The 20371-nt window shown below is 39.7% G+C and overlaps 2 protein-coding genes across 2 annotated transcripts; both read left to right on the top strand.

Annotated features, from left to right (window-relative positions):
* Window positions 1-11399: 11399 nt before the first annotated feature.
* On the top strand, window positions 11400-13861 carry LOC144646053 (E3 ubiquitin-protein ligase TRIM71-like). The gene has a single exon (XM_078505576.1). The coding sequence runs from the start codon at window positions 11596-11598 to the stop codon at window positions 13837-13839; it is 2244 nt and encodes a 747-aa protein (XP_078361702.1). The 5' UTR covers window positions 11400-11595; the 3' UTR covers window positions 13840-13861.
* A 1844-nt stretch (window positions 13862-15705) lies between these two features.
* LOC144645931 (B-box type zinc finger protein ncl-1-like) lies at window positions 15706-18410 on the top strand. The gene is made up of 3 exons (XM_078505447.1): window positions 15706-15777; window positions 16473-17204; window positions 17280-18410. Exons 1-3 carry the CDS (start codon window positions 15706-15708, stop codon window positions 18408-18410), a joined length of 1935 nt encoding a protein of 644 aa, XP_078361573.1.
* Window positions 18411-20371: the final 1961 nt, after the last annotated feature.

The raw sequence follows: 20371 nt of genomic DNA, 5'->3' as shown, positions 1-20371 counted from the left end.
GTTATTTCTGTTATTTCTTTTTTCAAAGCTTACTCAAATGTCCATGCGAATCATACGATGCGTTTGCAAATGGCAAGCGTTATTCCTTTATTCCAATTAGTGAAAAAAATGCAAAAAAGAACCCTTTCCCGATATCTACGAATATTTCGATGTTGGAAGATTTCTTTTAACATCCTTTGTTAAATGAAATGAAACTAGTCGTCCCCGACAGCACCACCAAATTAAAGTCACGGGAATCATAATCTCCCCCCCCCCCTAAACAAAAATCAGATTCCGTTTTATGAGGCGTGGCTTAAGTTCAGTTTTACCCCATAAGAGGATTCAGTTCCAAAAGTGATACTACAGGGCCGTAACTAGCAAGAGGCAAGATGAGGCACTTGCCTCGTCAAGATTTAAACCCAAAATGAAAAACAAATACGTTTAGTTGGAAAAGTAATCCTCAGTTGTACAAGATTGATTTTTCTGAAGAAATACCTTACAAAAATGTTGATAAAAGTCGCTTCAGACCTTCTAGATTTTAAAAATTTCTGGGGGCATGATCCCAAACCCCCCTTGCAAGAACTTGCCTCGTCTATGCCTAAAGTCTGGTTACGGCCCTGTACTAGCCGGCCGAGAGCCACGTTTTTGACTAAAGAGATCATTGAATATCAGTTTCATTTCTTTACACTGCTAGTTCCATAATATGTAGCCATGGTTTAAATTATAAAACAGATCAGAACTGCAGCAACAAAATAAGAAATAAGAAAAAAAAACGACACTCCCGTAAGCGCCATATGGAGGGTCCCCTTGGAGCTGTCCCCGTGTCCATCTTCGTTAAGGATTACAAAGTAAGTTATATTTTTGCTTGTTTTGACTTTGGACACAGCTAACAATCCTTTTCTTGCAAGATATTGGTCGGGTAGTCGAGTTTTACCATTAAAGCACGCAATTTGGCTGGGCGCTTATTCGAGGTTGGGCGCTTACGATGTACAATTTTTTTCAACTTCAACTCAAGTTAACAGGTTGTTTCAACCAGCAACCTGCAAAAAAATCCCTGCCGCTACGCGATCATGTACTGAAACGGGATCACCGGGAATAACTTTTAAAAAAGCCTAGCTTGCCATAGTATATACACCACAGGGCACCCACACAAATAGAGCGACTGTTGATGTTTCAAAATTATAAAGAAATGTATGGGAAACATTCAAACGTTCCTATAAGCATGAACTATAGCGAGTAATACAGTCGAAGCTCTCTTAACGGACACTCTCGTAAGCGGACAGCTCTACTTACGGCCACCTTGTTAGAAACCCCGTTTTTACTCCCATACAAACTCTGTATTTTTACATTCTCGTAAGCGGACATTCCCGTAAGCGGCCGCGGACACTTTCCGAGATTACGCCTTAGACTTGTTCTTTGTTTTTAAGCTCCCGTAAGCGGACACCGCAAAGAAAATCATATAAAAAACCTCTGTATCTTGTATTAATCAATCAACTTCACATCGCCGTTCGTCACAATGATTTTACTGTAATTACAGTACCATATTACAGTGTTTGTTTTGTCGTCATCCATGTCCGGTTACATTTCAAAACACCACTAACATGCATATTACCATTATGTTAGCTGGGCAAGCTCCCGTAAGCGGCCATCTATCCCCTACACCTCTGGTGGCCGCTTACAAGAACCATTCTCGTAAGCGGCCAGCTCCAGTTGCGGACACTTTTTTCGCGTCCCGAGGGTGTCCGCTTACGAGAGCTTCGACTGTATTCACATTTATGTTCAAAATAAACGTAAACGTACCTCAATCGTTGTTCCTTTTCGTCCTTGTAGCTCAAAACGGCGATTTTTAGCGATTTAGTGGGTTTTTGCGATGCCGTCTACTGTACTGTACGTATAATTTTGAAACATCAATAGCCGCTCTTTTTTTTGTGTGGGCCCCCTGTGGTATATACTAAAAGCTAACGGTCAAAACGCTAATCGCTATCCGTCAACTATTTTCGTGTACATGATAATCCCTTCCCTATGGATTACAAAAAAGATCACTAATTGCTCATGAATGTAATTGTGGCTTTGTTTATGCTTTGTGAATGTCACCTGAAAGTGCTACGAGCGACTTGGTAACGTTTAATAAACGAGCAGGAGTGCTTTATCAAGCCAGGCGCAGCCAGGCGCTTTATCAGGCGCAGCCGAGTGTTTTAGACTTGATAAAACACGAACTGCGAATTTATTGAACGGCTTCAAAATCTTCTGATGTAGATGAACTTATTCTTGCACTGATATTTAGATTTGAGGTTATTTTGGCACATCCTCGGAGACCCAGGGGCAGTTAGTGGGGGCGACGGGCAGCTTATTGGGACGACGGGATTTTCGGGCGAAAGTTTACAACAAGAGCTGTTACGCTCTTGTTGTAAACTTTCGCCCGAAAATCCCGTCGTCCCGATAAGCTGCCCGTCGCCCGAGGATGATTTTGGCCTAGAAAATTGGACGTAGAGTTTAGCCGTGTCTTTATATAAAGACATTCATTAAACATTAATTTCTTTTGTATTTTTTTCATGAATTATTAACGAGTTTTTGAAAGTTTGTTTTACATTTATTCTGACATCTGATCAATGAGCTTTTGCCGTTCTGTTCATTAGTTGAGGTTCTTTCTTTCTTTTGCAAACAATCACTACAACGACTTGTGTGATGACAGAGGATCACACAGATGATGGTTTCGTCCGATTGTGAATGCCTTCTTCTGAAAAATCCAAATTACGATAAGATGTTAAACAGGCGCGTAGGAGGGGGGTTCGAAGGGTTCGAACGAACCCCCTTTGGAGGTCAATAACGGAGGGCTGAAAACACAAACTGTTGATTTTCAGCTTCAAGCAAATAGTGGGGGAATGGAAAACAAACTTTGCGTGTTGCAGGAGTTTAAAAAAAGTATCGGGAAAGTATTAAATTGTTAGGAGAATGGATCCTTGTGACCTAGTATTATATGCAGTCAAAATAATCCCATCGTTGAAAAAATATTTCCTTAACAGGCGTTCGGGATTTGATAAATGGAGTATGAATAGACGAAAGGCGGGGATTACAATTTAGGGGGACCCAGGTGATACGTGTATTTAGTGCATATTGACGCTTTGACGCCGCTTTTAGTACATTGACGGTGGAGCCGGGGGGGGGGGGGGGGCTTAACCTTTTACCCTGAGATGCTTTTGCAGCACATGTCAAGATTTTGTAAAACGTTTCGTGTACTAAGCCGGTATGTATGTATGAATGTATCAAGTTAACAAAACGCCAGAAATGTTGTTATGACTAAAAAAACCTGTTATTTAACACTACATCGAGTTTGAAATATTGACGTAGACAATGCTGAAAATAGCATTTTCGGGCCTCTAGATTTCAAAATATTCTGGGGGGACATGCCCCCAGATCCCCCCCCCCCCCCCCAAGGCTGCCAATACGAACACCCTTCCAAAAACCTCAGCTACGCGCCTGCTGTTTGCAGCAAAATTTATACTTTATTAACATATCATAAACTGCTACAGTCTATAGCTAGAGCCTTTTTTACAGTTTACAATTTAAGACGGTTTCCGCTGAAAGTTCGAGCATAGTTGAGTTAGTACTAACTATGGTTCGAGCAATGAGTGCAAAAATTAAGTACCAAAAATCTACTAATAGTACGGCAACATCTTGTATACTATTTAAAAGATCTTATTGAAATTAATTTGTCTTAGTGACCCCGTAGTTAAATTCTAAAGCAGTCTCGTAAAAATGTTTAAAACGCGCACCATTTTGTTTTAAACTGGTGTGAAACGTCCGTTTTAACTGAAATATAGATAATTTCAAATCCATTTTTCTCTTGAGGGGTCAGCTTGAGTGCAAAAAGTTTTTGGAAGGTTTTTTTTAGCTGTACTCAAACTGTTAACATGCTAAGAGGTCTCTTTGGTAACATTTTTTTTGCCTGTATTGCTCGAATGTTGGGCGGAAACCATCTTAAAATCCCCCTGTCAAATTCACTCACTCATCTATGCAGACTTGGCTTGTCACGCAATCTTTAATCCAAACGTTGCGTGAGGGGCCGAGTCTTGTATATTGTGCTACTACTTAGGTAGTAGCATGGTAAGGTGTAGGAGAAGATAAGGGAAAAATTTGGCAAAAACAATATAGCTATTACCTCCTTTATATTAAACAAAAATTGATCAACCATATGAATTAAATTAGACTGCACGTCCCTGCAGTTACACTAAATGTCATCAAGCATTCAACAAAGTTTGAAGAAAAAAATTTCAAAATTTATTCAGACTTCTTTACACCTTCTTTTCACTCATTACAAAGTTTAAGCGTTATTGGTAACTAAATTGTGTCAAGATTCACTTAAATCACAGAATATATATGTTGCGATTTACATTTTCCTTTGGTTTAAAATTTTTCAAACCAGTTTGATTCCATTGTCTTATATTCATTAATCTGAAACAAAAGGAAATAAAAGTTCAACTGGTTTGGAAAATTACAAAACCAAAAATAAATTTAAATGACAACATATACCCAGTGTTTATTTACAGCAAATTCAAATTCATTCTTTGAACTAAAGGCACTCATGCTCAAAGGTCTGTTCGATGTAATGGTTGTGAGTGAGACCAAAGTGGATAATGCGTATCCCGATTCACAATTTTACATTAAAGGCTTTAGATTGTATCGTAAAGATCGCAATCGTCACGGCGGTGGCTTATTTATCTATGTTAAGCGCGAACTCTTAGTTAACAGAGTCTCCGATTTGGAAGGTGCCAAGATCGAATCGATCGTTCTGACCATTCAGACATCGAGGTCTTCTAAGAAGTTGCTAATTATAGGTGCATACAGACCACCAAGTGTACCGAAGACTACGTGGGAGCCTGAACTAAATAACATTCTGCTGCGGGCTAGCCAGCGTTTCGAGGGTATCTTGCTGATTGGTGATCTAAACTGTGACCTTTCCGACTGCAATAAGGGTGCCAAAGAGGGCCAGGCTCTCATGGACCTTGCTGATGTCTATGGCTTGTCTAATCTGATCAAAGTGCCCACGCGAGTGACTGCTGATTCTAGCTCTCTGATAGACGTTGCCCTTACGAACAATACCCGTTCCTTTGTATCATCAGGAGCTTTTGATTTAGGGCTGAGCGATCACCACCTCATTTACACGGTAATGAGGACCTATTCCCCTCGATTGTCCCCCAGAACTGTCACCGCTCGACGTTTCAAGCATTATGACCCGGAATTATTCGCAGCTGACGTCAACATGGTCCCATTTCACATTGCTCATCTTTTTGATGACCCGGAAGACGTGAGTTGGGCGTGGGGAAAACTTTTGGAAGGTGTCTTAGATGCGCATGCGCCGATCAAGACGACCAAGATCAGGCGCGAACATGTTCCATTTATGACACCAGAGCTACTTGCTGCTATACGCAAAAGGAATAAACTGAGGCGGCGTTACTTCGCGACCCGCGATTCTGGTGATCTCGAGAATTATAAAGTCCAGCGCAACGCCACTTCCTCCTTACGACGTAAACTCATATCGAGTTATCTACGAACAAAAGCAAGAGATGCACAAGGAGATCCCAAACAATTCTGGCGTACAATCAAGCCCTTCATGCACAGTAGGCGCAACACCAGCAATGAAGCAATTCAACTTAAAGAAAACGGGTCTTTGGTTAGGGATAACAAAGAGGTTGCTGAGATCTTCAATCATTACTATTCCCTTGTTCAGAACGTGTCTGACGTCCCAACTACAACAGTGGAGGATTTTCGTGACCACCCCAGCATCAGAGCTATAATGGCTAACTGCCCTGTGACCGATCAGTTTCACTTCAGTCATGTTAACTCCGCTGAGCTGGAGACCATTCTTAAGTCTCTTAACGTAAACAAGGCCACCGGCCATGATTCTGTCCCTGCAAGAGCCCTGCGTGACTGTGCCTCTGCATTAGCGCAACCTTTAGCTACTCTTATTAACTCCATCATTGACAGTGCTTGCGTTCCTACGGAATGGAAATTAGCTGAGATTTCGCCAATCTTCAAGAAAGACGACGAGTTTGATAAGTCCAAGTACAGGCCTGTGTCCATCCTAGTGCTACTCGATAAAGTATTTGAGAGATGTTTGAATAGACAGCTAGTTCAGCACTTCTCAGGTATCCTTTCAAAATTCCTTTCAGCTTACAGAAAGGGATACAGTTGTGAGTGCGTATTACTGCGACTTGTTGAAGACTGGAGACGGGCGCTGGACAAGAAGTGCGTGGTGGGGACTGTAGTAATGGATCTGAGTAAGGCATTCGATATTATCCCTCACGATCTACTATTAGCAAAGCTTGCAGCCTATGGAATTTCTCCTCACAGCTTAAACGTACTGAGGAGCTACTTACACGATCGCAGGCAGCGTGTCCGGATTGGAAATGTTACATCGGATGTGTCAGTAATATCAAGGGGAGTTCCACAGGGGTCCGTTTTAGGGCCCCTACTATTTAACATTTTTCTTAATGACTTATTCTACTTCATCGAGGAGGCAGAACTATCGAATTACGCCGACGATAACCAGATCTACTACTCTGATGTTGACCCAGCTAAGGTCGAATACGTCCTTAACAAAGAACTTGCCGTAGCCTGTAAGTGGTTCAGAGATAACAAGATGACTCTCAACCCTGAGAAGTGCAAGGCGCTTGTTCTCTCTAGCAACAATCGTGCTCACATATCTTTATATGCAGACGGAGAAATTATTCCTCGTGTGTATGAGGTTGAGCTGTTAGGAGTCGTTATAGACGACGCGTTAAACTTTAGCACGCACGTTTCTAAAATTATTAAGAAAGCAGGAAAACAACTTGACGTTATTTGTAGATTACGAAATGTTTTGTCTTCCTCTTCCAAGCTATGCCTGTATAATTCCTTTGTGATGTCTTATTTTACTTATTGCTCTTCGATATGGCATAATTGTCTAAAATCAGACAGCGATAAACTAGAGAAACTTCACGAAAGAGCCCTACGTTACATCTATAAGGGCAGGTCTTCTAGCTCCGCTTCTCTGTGCAGCCGCATAGGCTACACATTAAGTGAACGTCGCATTCAAGATACACTTATTATAATATTCAAATGCCTTAACAACTTAGCACCTGTGTATCTTAAGGACCTCTTCTGTGTCAGGGACAATATCAAGAACTTGAGAGGCATTAATAAGATTGTCTTACCTAAGGTCAATACGACCAAGTATGGACTGAAGTCTGTAAGATACTGGGCGGCGAACGCCTGGAATCAACTGCCAGACCGAGTAAGAACAATTGCTACACTACAGGCCTTTCGTAATGCTGTGCGCAGCTAGATAGTCCCTTTTTAATTTTAATTTAATTTAATACTTATTTATTAATGAATTTTTCGTTCTGTATATATTTTTACATTTGTAATTTATTTTCTCGGCATATTAGCATATGTTTTGCTAGGGGCCTAGCCAGCCCCCGTCAGCTCCGAGGGTAAATAAATTTTATTGATTGATTGATTGATTACCTGCTAAGGAAAACTAAATATGAATACAAAGTTATTATTAAAAATATTTCCGAGACAGATTCTACACTATACAAGTTTTCTCAGTTGAAAAAATTCAGTAACACATATTTTAAATTGCTTAATGGGTAATTATGTCTAATAGGAACTGCCATAGTTAAATTTAAAACCATCTTAAATGTCTTAACTCGAAAAGGTTCATGGTAAATTTATACTATCGCCGAAAACGCAGAATATATGTATGTCTGGATTTATCAAAACCAGGTCAATGAAAAGTGACGTCAGCATTCTTGAACATGTACGTTACTGTGCGAATAAGCTTAAAACGCAACAAGAAAGGGAAAAAAATGAACAACAGCGCTGAAAGGTACAGAAGAGAGAGAAGAAGAGAAAAAGAGACTGACATTCCCTTTAGTTTTTATATGGTCAAGTTTGGAGCTAGTTTCTGGCGAGAAAAAACGCCGCGTTTACACCGATTTGTGCTTAAAACGGTGAAAATTTCATTAACCTGGTTTTGATAAATCCAGACATATGTATATGCAAAAAATATATTTATCAAATATAAGTAACTTTGAAGATACATATTACGTTACAGGTGACCGAATGTCACGCATATTTACTCAAACATCTGAATTCGATTATTATGCATATCAGTCACAACTATCCTACCATCACTAAGAACTGCTGAAGAGATTGGGGCATTAAACTTTCCTAACCTGCTCCCTTTTGTTCCAAACTTTGTTATAAACTTTCCACTCAGTTCAAACACCTTTATTTGGTGATTTTTTTCATCACAGACCATCAGGTGTCCTGCCTTGTTAACTGACAAGCATCGAGGATCATTGAACTCCTCGTCTCCCTCCCCCCTTTTTCCAAATTTGTACAGAAAATTTCCTTCCTTGTCTAAGACCTTTATACAATGTTCGCCACAGTCTGACACTATGTGATTATTGTCATATTCGACGCAGTGAAAAGGAAAGGAAAAAGAGCTCTCTCCACCAATTTTACGTAAAAACTGGCCATTTGGGTTAAATATCTTAACTAGCTTATTTAATCTGTCAGCGACAATAATATTCCCTTCACTGTCTAAGGATAAACCGTGAGGAGCATTCAGCTGGTAATCAAGAATTCCTCGGCTACTTAACGTGTCTAGGTGCTCACCCTGTTCACTAAAAACTTGGACTCGGTCGTTATTACAATCAGCCACTATAATATCCCCATCCTCATCGAAAACTATCCCGCAAGGAAAGTCTACTTCTCCCTCTTCATCACCCTTTATAGCAAACGTTCTCAAGTAAGTTCCATTACTACTGAATACCTGAATCCTGTTGTTACCATTATCAGTCACCGCAATTTCGTTACGGTCATTCACTGCCACTCCCCAAGGCCTGGTGAGCATTCCAGGAGCCGAACCCTGTTGTCCAATCGATAACAAGGGTTTGAACTGTCTGGGTTTGACTTCAACAGTAAATGGGCTGCCATACACATGTTCATCATTTACCTTCAATGATGCGTGGCATTTTCCAGTTTCTTTGGCAAAATAGCTGATCTTGTAGCTGCCATCTTTGTTATGCTGGACGCACGTGCTCGTCGCACAGTCATGGCCTTGACGATTCCTGATCTGCATTGTGACAAGATCACGCTCGTCGTAATGTTGTTCTCCCTTGACATTTCTTGTTGTTAAGACCAACTGGGCTTCAAGTCCAACAGTCGCTTCACTGATTCCTTTCCCTTCGGCACTTGAGAGTTGTGCATTAGTACTGAGGGATGTTTTAAATGCGCCGATTCCTCCAATGTTTACTTTCTCCATTAATGTTTCGTTTACTACGAAAATGAAATGACGGAAGCCTTCGAGGTCACTGTCGTCTTGTTCATTTTCACATCTGTCTTCTTCCGGAAAGATTATGTTTAACGGCTTATCTAATTGTAAAATGTCAGCTCTTGTGCTTCTTCTTAAAAGTGTTTCAGTTTCTGTTTCAGTCTGCTTCACTTGGTTTTGAATCTCGCTCTTTTGTATTACAAGACGCTCAAGTGACTCTTCTAATTGGTGTTCCACTTGAGTAAATATTTCCTGCTTCTTGGCTTCGATGACACCGATCATCTTTTCAGCAAACTTCTGCGCGTCTCGTTTCACGGTAGCAGCTTTTTCTTGAATCTGAATACAGCTTTCGTCAATTTCAGTGATTTTGTTTCTCTTCTGTTGTGCTTTCTGCTTCTGCGTTTCAATAATAGATCTCACTTGTAACTTGCGTTCGTTTGCAGCTTCTTCCCATTCCAAAACTATCTTAGCGTGGCCCTCGTGAAGTGTCACAACACAAGTGTTGCAAATGGCAACGTCGCAGTCCTTACAAAAGAACTTTAGTTCTTCTTTTTTGTGGTGTTTCTTTTGACAAAATTTTGGTCGCTTCAAAACATTCTCAAAGTCTTCGTCTTGAAAGTCTCTGAGCGCCAACACATTATGCTCTTTATTGGTTTTGATTCCATTGTGAAGACTTATACAATCGGATTCACACCAGAAAGAAAAACACTGAAAGCAGTAGAAATTCTGGGAGCTTTTCTTGTCGCAATTTCCACATCTAACTCCCGTGGTATCGCACTCCTTAATGGCCAACACATCCAGCAAACTGCTGATGTTAAAGTTGGTCGGCAGCTCATTGAGACTTCCACTAGGGACTCTACTCTCTCTTCTGCATTCCGGGCATGTTATGGTGTCATGGCGGCCACTCTCTCGGAGAATCACATGCAAGCACTGAAGACAAGAACTGTGCAAACATGGCAGCATTTTTGGATTCGTGAATGTGTTCTTGCACACAGGACAGGATACTTCTTCGTGAAGATTGTCTAGCAAGGTTTTTATATCCATAATTAGAGGGAAAAAAGGACGAAGGTTTGGAGTTGTAAAGGCCTCGAAGAAAGAAGTCTTGTGATCTTTTGATCGGATATGGTAATTTTTAGCCTGATAATATCGACCAATCACAGAGTGGTATTTGACATGTTTTGACATATAGTATACTTCTCAGAAAAGTAACATTAAGCGCCAAGGATTCTAAGAACTGAGGTCAGGATAGTGTGACCTACAAATCAAAGCTGTCAGGCAACTTTTCAGATCTGATTGCTGGGTAAAATGTTTGAAATGATGCTAGGACGTACAATAATCGATGATTCCATTTCCATTTCACTGATGTCTATTTTAGTGTATAGACTCTCACGTTTTATCTTTACTTTTTAATCGCAAGCTAAGGTAAATATTTGAGGATGCATATCACTTAATTCACCTTTTACATTATCCCGAATTATAATTCAATCGTAACTCTTACAGAATTAGTTGTATCGTTCATCAAATTAATATGGCACTAACATTTTTTTTATTTATTCAAAAATGAATAAAAAAATATTCATTGCTGTCAGTTTCATATGCTCTATAACGGTACCCCTTTATATTATGGGAGGGGGGGGGGGGAGGGTGCACATTGTTGTCAAATTTCCAATGAAACTGGCCGAATGTTGTCATCAAGTAAAACCAAACGGCAGTGCAGTCAGAATAAATATCGACAAAAAATATGCCATTATAAACAACGTTCGTTTAGTCTACCGCCCGCAGTGGTTCATCGCCTTACCGAGTAAAAGATAGACTTTGAAACAAACAATGACACATTGCTTCACTATTAGACAACCGACAATTGGTAAGATGCAACCTCAAATTTACCTCAGTTTGCGATTAAAAAGTAAAGATAAAACTAGAGAGCTTAGTACACCAAAATAGACATCAGTGAAATGGAAAAGGATCATTATCGTACGTTCTAACCAACCTAGCTTTTAATCATTTGCCCAGCAGTCTGATCTGAAAAGTTGTCTGACAGTTCTGATTTGTTGGTCACACTATCCTGACCTCAGTTCTTAGAATCCTTGGCGCTTAATGTTACTTTTCTGAGAAGATACTATATGTCAAAACATGTCTAATACAACGCTGTGATTGGTCGATATTATCAGGCTAAAAATAAACATATCCGATCATATGATCCGATCAAGATCACAAGACTTCATTCTTCAAGGCGTTTACAACTTCCAAACCAGCGCCCTACTCCAAGACTGCGTCGTTTTCCGCCTTTAATCATGGATATTAAAACCTTGCTAGACAATCTTCACGAAGAACTATCCTGTTCTGTGTGCATGACCACGTTTACGGAACCGAAACAACTGCCATGTTTGCACAGTTTTTGTCTGCACTGCTTAAAAGGTATCCAACGAACGAGTGGCCGCAATGATATCATAACATGCCCAGAATGCAGAAGAGAGAGTAGAGTCCCTAGTGGAAGTCTCGACGAGCTTCCGACCAACTTTCGCATCAACAGTTTGCTGGATGTGTTGGCCATTAAGGAGTGCAATACCACGGGAGTAAGATGTGGAAATTGCGACAAGAAAAGCTCGCAGAGTTTCTACTGCTTCCAGTGCTGTTCTTTCTGGTGTGAATCTAACTGTATAAGTCTTCATAATGGAATCAAAGCAAACAAAGGGCACAATGCGTTGGCGCTCAAAGACTTTCAAGACGAAGACTTTGAGAAAGTTTTAAAGCGGCCAGCATTTTGCCAGAAGAAACACCACGAAACAGAAGAGCTGAAGTTCTTTTGCAGGGTTTGTGAAGTTTCCATTTGCAACGCTTGTGCCTTGACAGACCACGAAGGTCACGCCAAGATGCTTTTGGAAGAAGCTGCAAATGAACGCAAGTTACAAGTGAAACTCGCGATTGAATCCCAAAAGAAAAAAGCGGAACAGAAGAGAAACAAAATCACTATGCTTGACAAAACCTCTATTCAAATTCAAGAACGGGCTGCTACCGTGAAACGAAACGCGCAGACGTTTGTTGAAAAGATGATCGGTGTCATGGAAGCGAAGAAGCAGAAAATATTTAATGAAGTGGAACGCCACGCAGCAGAGTCACTTGAGCGTCTTGTAATACAAAAGAGCGAGATTGGACACCAAATGAACATGACCGAGACAGCAGTTGAAAACACTGAAACACTCTTGAAACAAAGCACAAATGCTGAGATTGTACAGCTAGAAAAGGCTATCTTTCAGGAGGAAATCGGCGACGAGGAAGAACATGTCCATTGTGACCTTGAAGTTCTTCGTCGGTTCATTTTCGTAGAAAACGAAACATTAATGGAGAAAGCAAACACCGAAGGAATCGGCTCATTCAAAACGTTTTTTAGCAAAACTAAAGCGCGTCATTCAAGTGCCGAAGGAAAAGGAATCAGTGAAGCAACTGTTGGACTTGAAGCAATGTTTAATTTGACAACAAGAAATGCCGAGGGAGAACAATGTTATGAAGAGCGTGACTTGGTAACAATGGAGATCAGGAATCAACAAGGCCATGACTGTGCGACAAAAGCGCGAGTCCAAGATAACAAGGATGGCACCTACAAGATCAGCTATTTTGCCAAAGAAACTGGAAAATGCGAGGCATCAGTAAAGGTAAATGAAGAACATGTACGTGGCAGTCCATTTACTGTTGAAGTCAAACCCAGACAGTTCAGACCCGTGTTATCGTTTGGAAAACAGGGTTCGGCTGCTGGAATGCTTGACAAGCCTTGGGGAGTGGCAGTGAATGAACGAAATGAAATTGCAGTGACTGAGAAAGGCAACAATAGGATTCAGGTATTCAGTACTGACGGAACTTTCTTGCGATCGTTTGGTACAAAGGGTAATAAGCAGGGGGAGTTTGACTTTCCTTCTGGAATAGCCTTTGATAAGAATATCAATATTATAGTGGTTGACTCTCAAAACAACCGTGTCCAATGCTTCAGTGAGCAGGGTGAGCACCTAAGCACTTTTAGTAGTAAGGGAAGTCTTGATCACCAGCTAAATGGCCCTTACGGTTTATCCTTAGACAGTGACGGGAATGTTATTGTCGCTGACAGAATCAGTAAGCTTATAAAGATATTTAACCCAAATGGTCTGTTTTTACGTAAAATCGGCGAAGAGGGCTCTTTTACCTTTCCCTTTTACTGCGTCGAATATGGCAAATATCTTATAGTGTCAGACATTGGTGAACATTGTATAAAGGTTTTCGATGGGGAGGGAACTTTTCTGTACAAATTTGGCAAGAAGGGAAATGGGGATGAGGAGTTCAATGAACCTAGTTGCTTCTCAGTTAACAAGGCAGGACACCTAATAGTCTGTGATACATTGAATCACAGAGTTCAGGTATTTGAACTGAGTGGAAAGTTTGTAACAAAGTTTGGAACAAAAGGGAGCGGGATAGGAGAGTTTAATAAACCAGTCTCTATAGCAGTTCTAAGTGATGGTAGGATAGTTGTGTCTGATTTTCATAATAATCGAATACAGATTTTTGAGTAAACATGCGTGACATCCAGTCACCTATAACCTAATGTAACCAATTACTTGTCACCATTTTTTGTATATACTTGTTATATTCTGTGTTTTCGCCAGTGGTATAAATTTACCATGAACATTTTTGAGTTAAGAAATCTAAGGGTGGTTTTGAGTTAAACATGTATGACAGTTGCTATTAGCCATTATCACTTAAAGGAATTTGGATATGTGTAACTGAAATACCTCAACTGAGATAACTTGTATAGTATAGTATCTGTCACGGAAATGTATATATATATATTTTTAAAAAAATTGTATTCATATTAAGTTTTTCTTTGCAGGCAATGCAGCATTAAATTTGCTGTAAATAAACAGTGGCATATGTTGTGATTTAAATGTATTTTTGGTTTATAACTTTTCAAACCAGTTTGGTTTTTACTATTTTCTTTTGTTTTAGATTAATGAATATAAGACAGTGATAAATAAAAGCAAACTGGTTTGTAAACCAAGATAAATGTAAACCACAACATCTATATATATTCTGTAATTTTTGACACAATTTAGTTACTGACCAATAACGCTGATAAAACTTTGTAATGAATGAAAAGAAATTGTTAAGAAGTGTGAATAAATTTTGATATTTTTTTCTTTAAACTTTGTTGAATGCTTGATGATACTTACTGTAACTGCAGGAGTTTGTAGATTGATTAAATTCATATAATTGATAAATGTTTTTTTATTGTAAACGAGGACAGAACTGAATTATTTTTGTCAAATTCTCTCCTTACCTTCTCCTACACCTTACCATGCTACTCAGTACCAAATTAGAAAAACACTTCTGATTACACAACAAACAAAGTTTAAAAAACAAAGTGCCTTTAAGATTAACTGTGTGAATGAGCATGTGCATGTGCATTTCCCACAAGTTTATTTAACATTGGGAACATCCCTAGAGACCGGCGGTGTATAAAAACTTATTATGCAAAATACTGAACCAATTTTAACTCTGATGAAGGTAACAGAGAGTTACCGAAAATTCAATTTTATACGTTTTTTTACCACCTTTTTAAACCGATTTTAAGATCAGATACAAACCAAATTTTTATTATACCTGGAATTTCCTTTCCCTGGAGTTTCCTTTCTCTCAGAACGAATCATTTGATTATTGTTAACAAATGTCAAATTACTTGATGTTTTTTTGGACTGTCTATGCTTTGCGCCTTGCCAGTGGCAAAGCCAATTCAGTTTTGTGGGCAAGTTTCCGCGGTATATATAGTCTGACAAATCCGTCCGCATAGGTTCGTTTGCCTGTTCTTATTTTTACAACACTTGTGCGACGTTTTTTCAATACGCTTACATGTCACGTTATCAGTTCCATGCCCTACACTTATGTCACGTTTATATACCCATTGTTTCTATACAGCGGTATTCTAGAATCGAGCGTGACATCTTCGTGAACAACGCGCGTCAAAAAAGACCAACAAACAAACCAAAAGCATCTGAAGTTAATTTCTAAGCAAGCTTAAAATAGTGTATATGAATTTAGACCACTAGGAAATTCAATTTTCTCTTGTCATGAAAGTTTCTAAGATTAACTATTGTAACTGTATTAACTCGGATGAAAAGTACAAGTAGAACAGACTACAGTGAAATACGAAAATATTATCGATTGCCGTCATATACATTTTAATTATTTTTTCATGAAATGTGAACTGAAAGGCTGACAAAAACGTCTGTAGGTCAAACTACTTGAAGCTATTTTGGTAACAGTTCTCAGAATTCGTGGAATTGTTTTTCAGAAACATAATCGTCAAAACGTCTCTAATATCGATCCGTGTTAAAAAGTACTCTCTCATCTTCCCGCCCCCAAGAGCGAGAGGGGGCGGGGAGATGAGAGACGCTGGGAACGAGGTTGTCGTCAAAACGTCTCTAAGGTCCGTGATTGGTCAATGCCACATAAAAGTAATTGACTGTCTTGATCTTCTTCCAACCTTTCAATCACTTTGCCAAGTAACCTGATGGGATAAATTGTCTGATAACTATGTCGGCCAAGCTTTATTGCTCTTGTTACTGTTACAAGCCAGACACACTTAAGTTCTTAGTTTTTACGCTTCTCGGGGTCTGATCGATGCTTTCAAATGAACAAATGTGTTACCTAAATGCAATTGTAAAAACTCTAAATTCCATGCCGACTTTTTATAATAGATCGCTCACTCCCGGACATTTAGCCTGTTCCAGGCGCCTGGAAATAGCTACGGGACATCATATCGATGTCCGACAAACATTTGATATGAAAAGTTGTCTGGCAACAAATCTGTTGGTCACGCTATCCTGAACACGGTTCTTAGAATTGGCGCTTTATTATAATCGTTCTTAGAAATCAAAACATGTCAAACAACCCTATGTGATTGGTCGATGTTATCAGGCTAAAATTCACAAAATCATAAGACTTCATTATGTTGGAGGCTTCTAGCTAGGACTCCAACGTTTCCTAATCATGGACATGGACCCCCCCCCCCAGGGTAATTACCGACCTATCCACCAACCCTCGTATCGAGCGTTTACTAGAAGTGTGGGCCATCAAAGAGTGCGACACAACTGGAGTGAAGTGTGGAAATTGCGACAAGAAAAGCTCTAACTGTTTCTACTGCTTCCAGTGTTATTCTTTCTGGTGTGAAGCAGATTGTATAAGCCTCCATAATGGCATCAAGGTCAATAAACAACACCTTGTATTGGCGCTCAAAGACTTTCAAGACGAAGACTTTGAGAAGTTTTTAAAGCACCCGACATTCTGTCGAAAGCCAGGACACGAAAAGAAAGAACTGGAATTCTTTTGTAAGGACTGTGAAGACTCTATTTGCAGCTATTGTGCTGCTACTAGTCATGATGGTCACGCCAAGGTACCTTTGGACGAAGCTGCAAATGAACGAACGATGCAAGTCAAGTCTGCCATTAAATCTCAGAAACAAATTATACAGAAGAAGAGGAGTGAAATCAGCAAGCTTGAAGAAAACTGTGCCAAAATTCACGAAAAAGCCAAAAACGAGAAAAGGAGCGCAGATGAAATTGTTGATAACTTGTTCGCTGTTATCGAAGCGAAGAAGCAGAAGTTCTGCAAAGAAGTGGACAGTCAAACTCAAGCATCACTCCAGCGTCTGGAAATAGCAAAGGCCGAGATAGAAGATCAAGTGAAAATGGCCGAGACAGCAGTTAAAGAAACCGAAAAACTTTTGACACAATGTACAAAGGCTGAAATCATGCAGCCAAACAGATTTATTGACAGAACGATTCAGGAAGAACTGAACCAGGACGATCCAGCTGATAGAGGCAATGAAGTGTTTTTCGAGCCTGATTTCGTGGAACCTGTTGTTCAGACACCTGTTCAGACTGTAGCCTGCGTTGCAGGCAAACAAAACCCCGGTATAGTCCGGACTATACCGGGGTTTTGTTCGTCTGCAACGCAGGCTATTCAGACTGAGGCTGAACTGCATTTGTCAAGTATCAATGGAAACGAAATCAGTGAAGCGACTTTTGGACGTGAAGGACAAATTGCTTTGACAGAAAGAGAACAATGTTCCGCAGATCATGACCACGTAACATCAGAAATTAGCAATAATGAAGACGACGACCGTGAGACAAAAGCACGAGTCCAAGTGACCTATTCGCTTAGCCGTTTTGCCAACGAAATGGCGGAAAATTGCGGCGCATCAGTGAAGAAAGAAGGACATGTTTATGGACGTCACAGACAGTTCAGACACGTGCGAACATTCGGAAGAGAAGGTTCGTCTGACGGAGACTTTAAGTTTCCTTGGGGGGTAGCAGTAAATAAATGTGATCAAATAGCTGTAACTGACGTTGATAACGAGCGCGTTCAGTTATTCAGTAGTGATGGCACTCATTTGAGATCTTTTGGTAGAAAAGGCAAAAAGCAGGGGGAATTTATCTTTCCCGCTGGAATAGATTTTGATATTAATGGAAACATTACGGTTGTGGACAGTCGTGTGCACGGCCAAGTTAAAATTTTCAATGAGAAGGGAAATTTCATCCACCAGTTTGGTGGCAAAGAAAGTTTAAATCGTCCTCTTGGTTTATCTGAAGACAGTGACGGGAATATTATTGTTGCTGATTCAGGAAACAAACTTATCAAGATCTTTTCTCCTACTGGCCAGTTTATAAGTAAAATCGGTGGAAAGGGCTCTTTCGCCGCTCCCTGTCACTGTGTGCAATATGACAAATATCTCATAGTGTCTGACCGTGATCAACATTGTATCAAGGTTTTTAATAAGGATTGTAAGGAAGGTGATAAATGCATGTACAAAATTGGAAAGAAAGGGAAGGGAGATGGGGAGTTTAATGAACCCCACTGCTTGTCAGTTGACAAGGCAGGACATCTAATGGTCTGTGATACAGGGAATCATAGACTTCAGTTGTTCGAATTAAGTGAACAAAGTGGGACGTTTTTAACAAAGTTCGGAACAAAAGGGAAGGGCAAAGGAGAGTTTGATAAACCAGTCTCTACAGCATGTCTTAGTGATGGTAGGGTAGTTGTGTCTGATTTCAATAATCACCGTATTCAAATATTCAAGTGTAGATGATTAGAGTAGACTTAATATCCACTCACCTGTACAAACTAGAAAGAATATAATGTAAAGAAATAATTATGACAAATATTTATCCCCATTTTCAATGCTTCATTACTTAAAAGGCCTTGAAAAAAGCTTGAAAGAGTTGAACGTACTGGATGGGAAGGTATAAATTACATTTATGTCAGTAAAACTTTTAGGAATTTTTCCCTTGACAAAAAACAAATAGAGATTGAGACAGTTGCCTGTTTTAATTTCCGGCCATTTGGCAGTGATGAAAGTTGTTCTTGATTTCTCAACTATTCACTAACTAAACATTATTTTGTAGTTACCAAAACTGACATGGCACAACCGAAAATACTCAGTTGTAGGTTGAAACCATCGATTGTAAATATTTTCCATGGAAATAAGTATTTCTGAATTTATTTTGTTGTAAATGAATAAACAGTAGTATATACCGGTATTTCTTTGCATTCATGCAAACTGTGACAATTCAAATTGCCAATAATTTTCAAGTTTGTAGAGATTCGAAAATGTAGAGAAGTGTCAACAAATTGTAACATGTTTCTTAGATGTACAAACTGTCTCTTCATAATAAAGTTAAGGATCGAGTTGTAGCATGATTGTTCCTATTTGATTGAACTTGCTTATTGTGAACAGGATTTGGATTATTGTGTGCAGTTAGAGCAGTTTTTAATTGAGTGTAGTAAAACCAAAACCAAAGTAATTACTCTGGGCAATCACAAAGGACACAGACAAACTAGTCAGCTAATCAAAACTCAAAGCAAATACATGTCGCAGGCACGAAGCGCGGGAAAACATGCGTGAGCGAGTCACGATTGGTTTTGGTTTTACTTCTGATTGGCTAAAAAGGTGGTGCGAGATTCTTAAACCAATCACTTAGCATGGTGATGCACGCAAAACCAAAGCAAACGCAAATTACTTTTGACACTCAAGTGAAACCTGCTCTAACACACCTCAAGTTTGAGACAACATAACTGGGTATTTCTTTTCAACGTATGCTGATTCTTCACTGAAACGACAAAAACATTTTTTTTTTCAAGTGAAGCAAGGAAGAATTAAATTCCTTACCTCCTACTCTTCAAAAATTTACTTTCTTAAAATGGACAACTAATAATGATAATGATACTTATAATAGTTTAACAACTGCATCTCACATGGAAGTTGGGTGCCTGGGTGGATCCAGGGGCTTCCATTGGGAACCCAACCAGCCAGCTCCTTGTTAAAGTATTGCTTCCATGGCTGGCATTTCCTGCAACCCAGCCATTAACCACACTGCAAGTCTTCCAGGCACCCGTCACACTGAGCAAACAGTGGGAATGAGAAGTAGGGGGGAGGGGTAAGCGTAAAGGTGAAAAAACCTGACCCCAAACTAGAGCACTAAACACCACACAGAAGCTCTGCTCAAAAATATGCAGACATGAAACCTCATGAAAATACTCATGAAAATGCCTAGAAAACCCAGAAGAGACATAATTTGTGAATTCTGCTGTTTCAAGTATATCGTGAGACATCGATTTGGCCAAAATTTGTGTGTGAAATGGGGAACCCCCATCCCCTCCCCTTGTAAATGAATTTGCGGGAAAATTGAGTGTAACCACTAGGAGAATGAACTGTAAACACAACTTTATATAAACTTTAACTGTAAACGAGGAAATGCTGACAAGAAGAAAGAAGACTCCTGTTCGCTCGACTGTTACTCGCTCCCTGTGCTCCGACACATGACCAATGTTTATCAGTCCCATAATTCCACTACAACCTTGGTACCCTTGGCAAACAGCATCAACATTTTAATGGGGTGAAGTTAAAGTAAAAAAAAAACACCTTTCTCTAATAAACACCTCATATCTATTTAATCATTGAACACCCCTCATACATGTAGGACCCTTTAATAAATGTAATACACGCCCCAGGCGTTTATCAGATCATTTATGGTTTTTGAAAACTCAAAA

Source organism: Oculina patagonica, chromosome 3, assembly GCF_052425735.1.
Source record: "Oculina patagonica isolate OP01 chromosome 3, crgOcupat, whole genome shotgun sequence".
Taxonomy (NCBI): domain Eukaryota; kingdom Metazoa; phylum Cnidaria; class Anthozoa; order Scleractinia; family Oculinidae; genus Oculina; species Oculina patagonica.
Note: the sequence above shows the minus strand (reverse complement) of the source record. Positions and strands in the feature narration are given on the sequence as shown.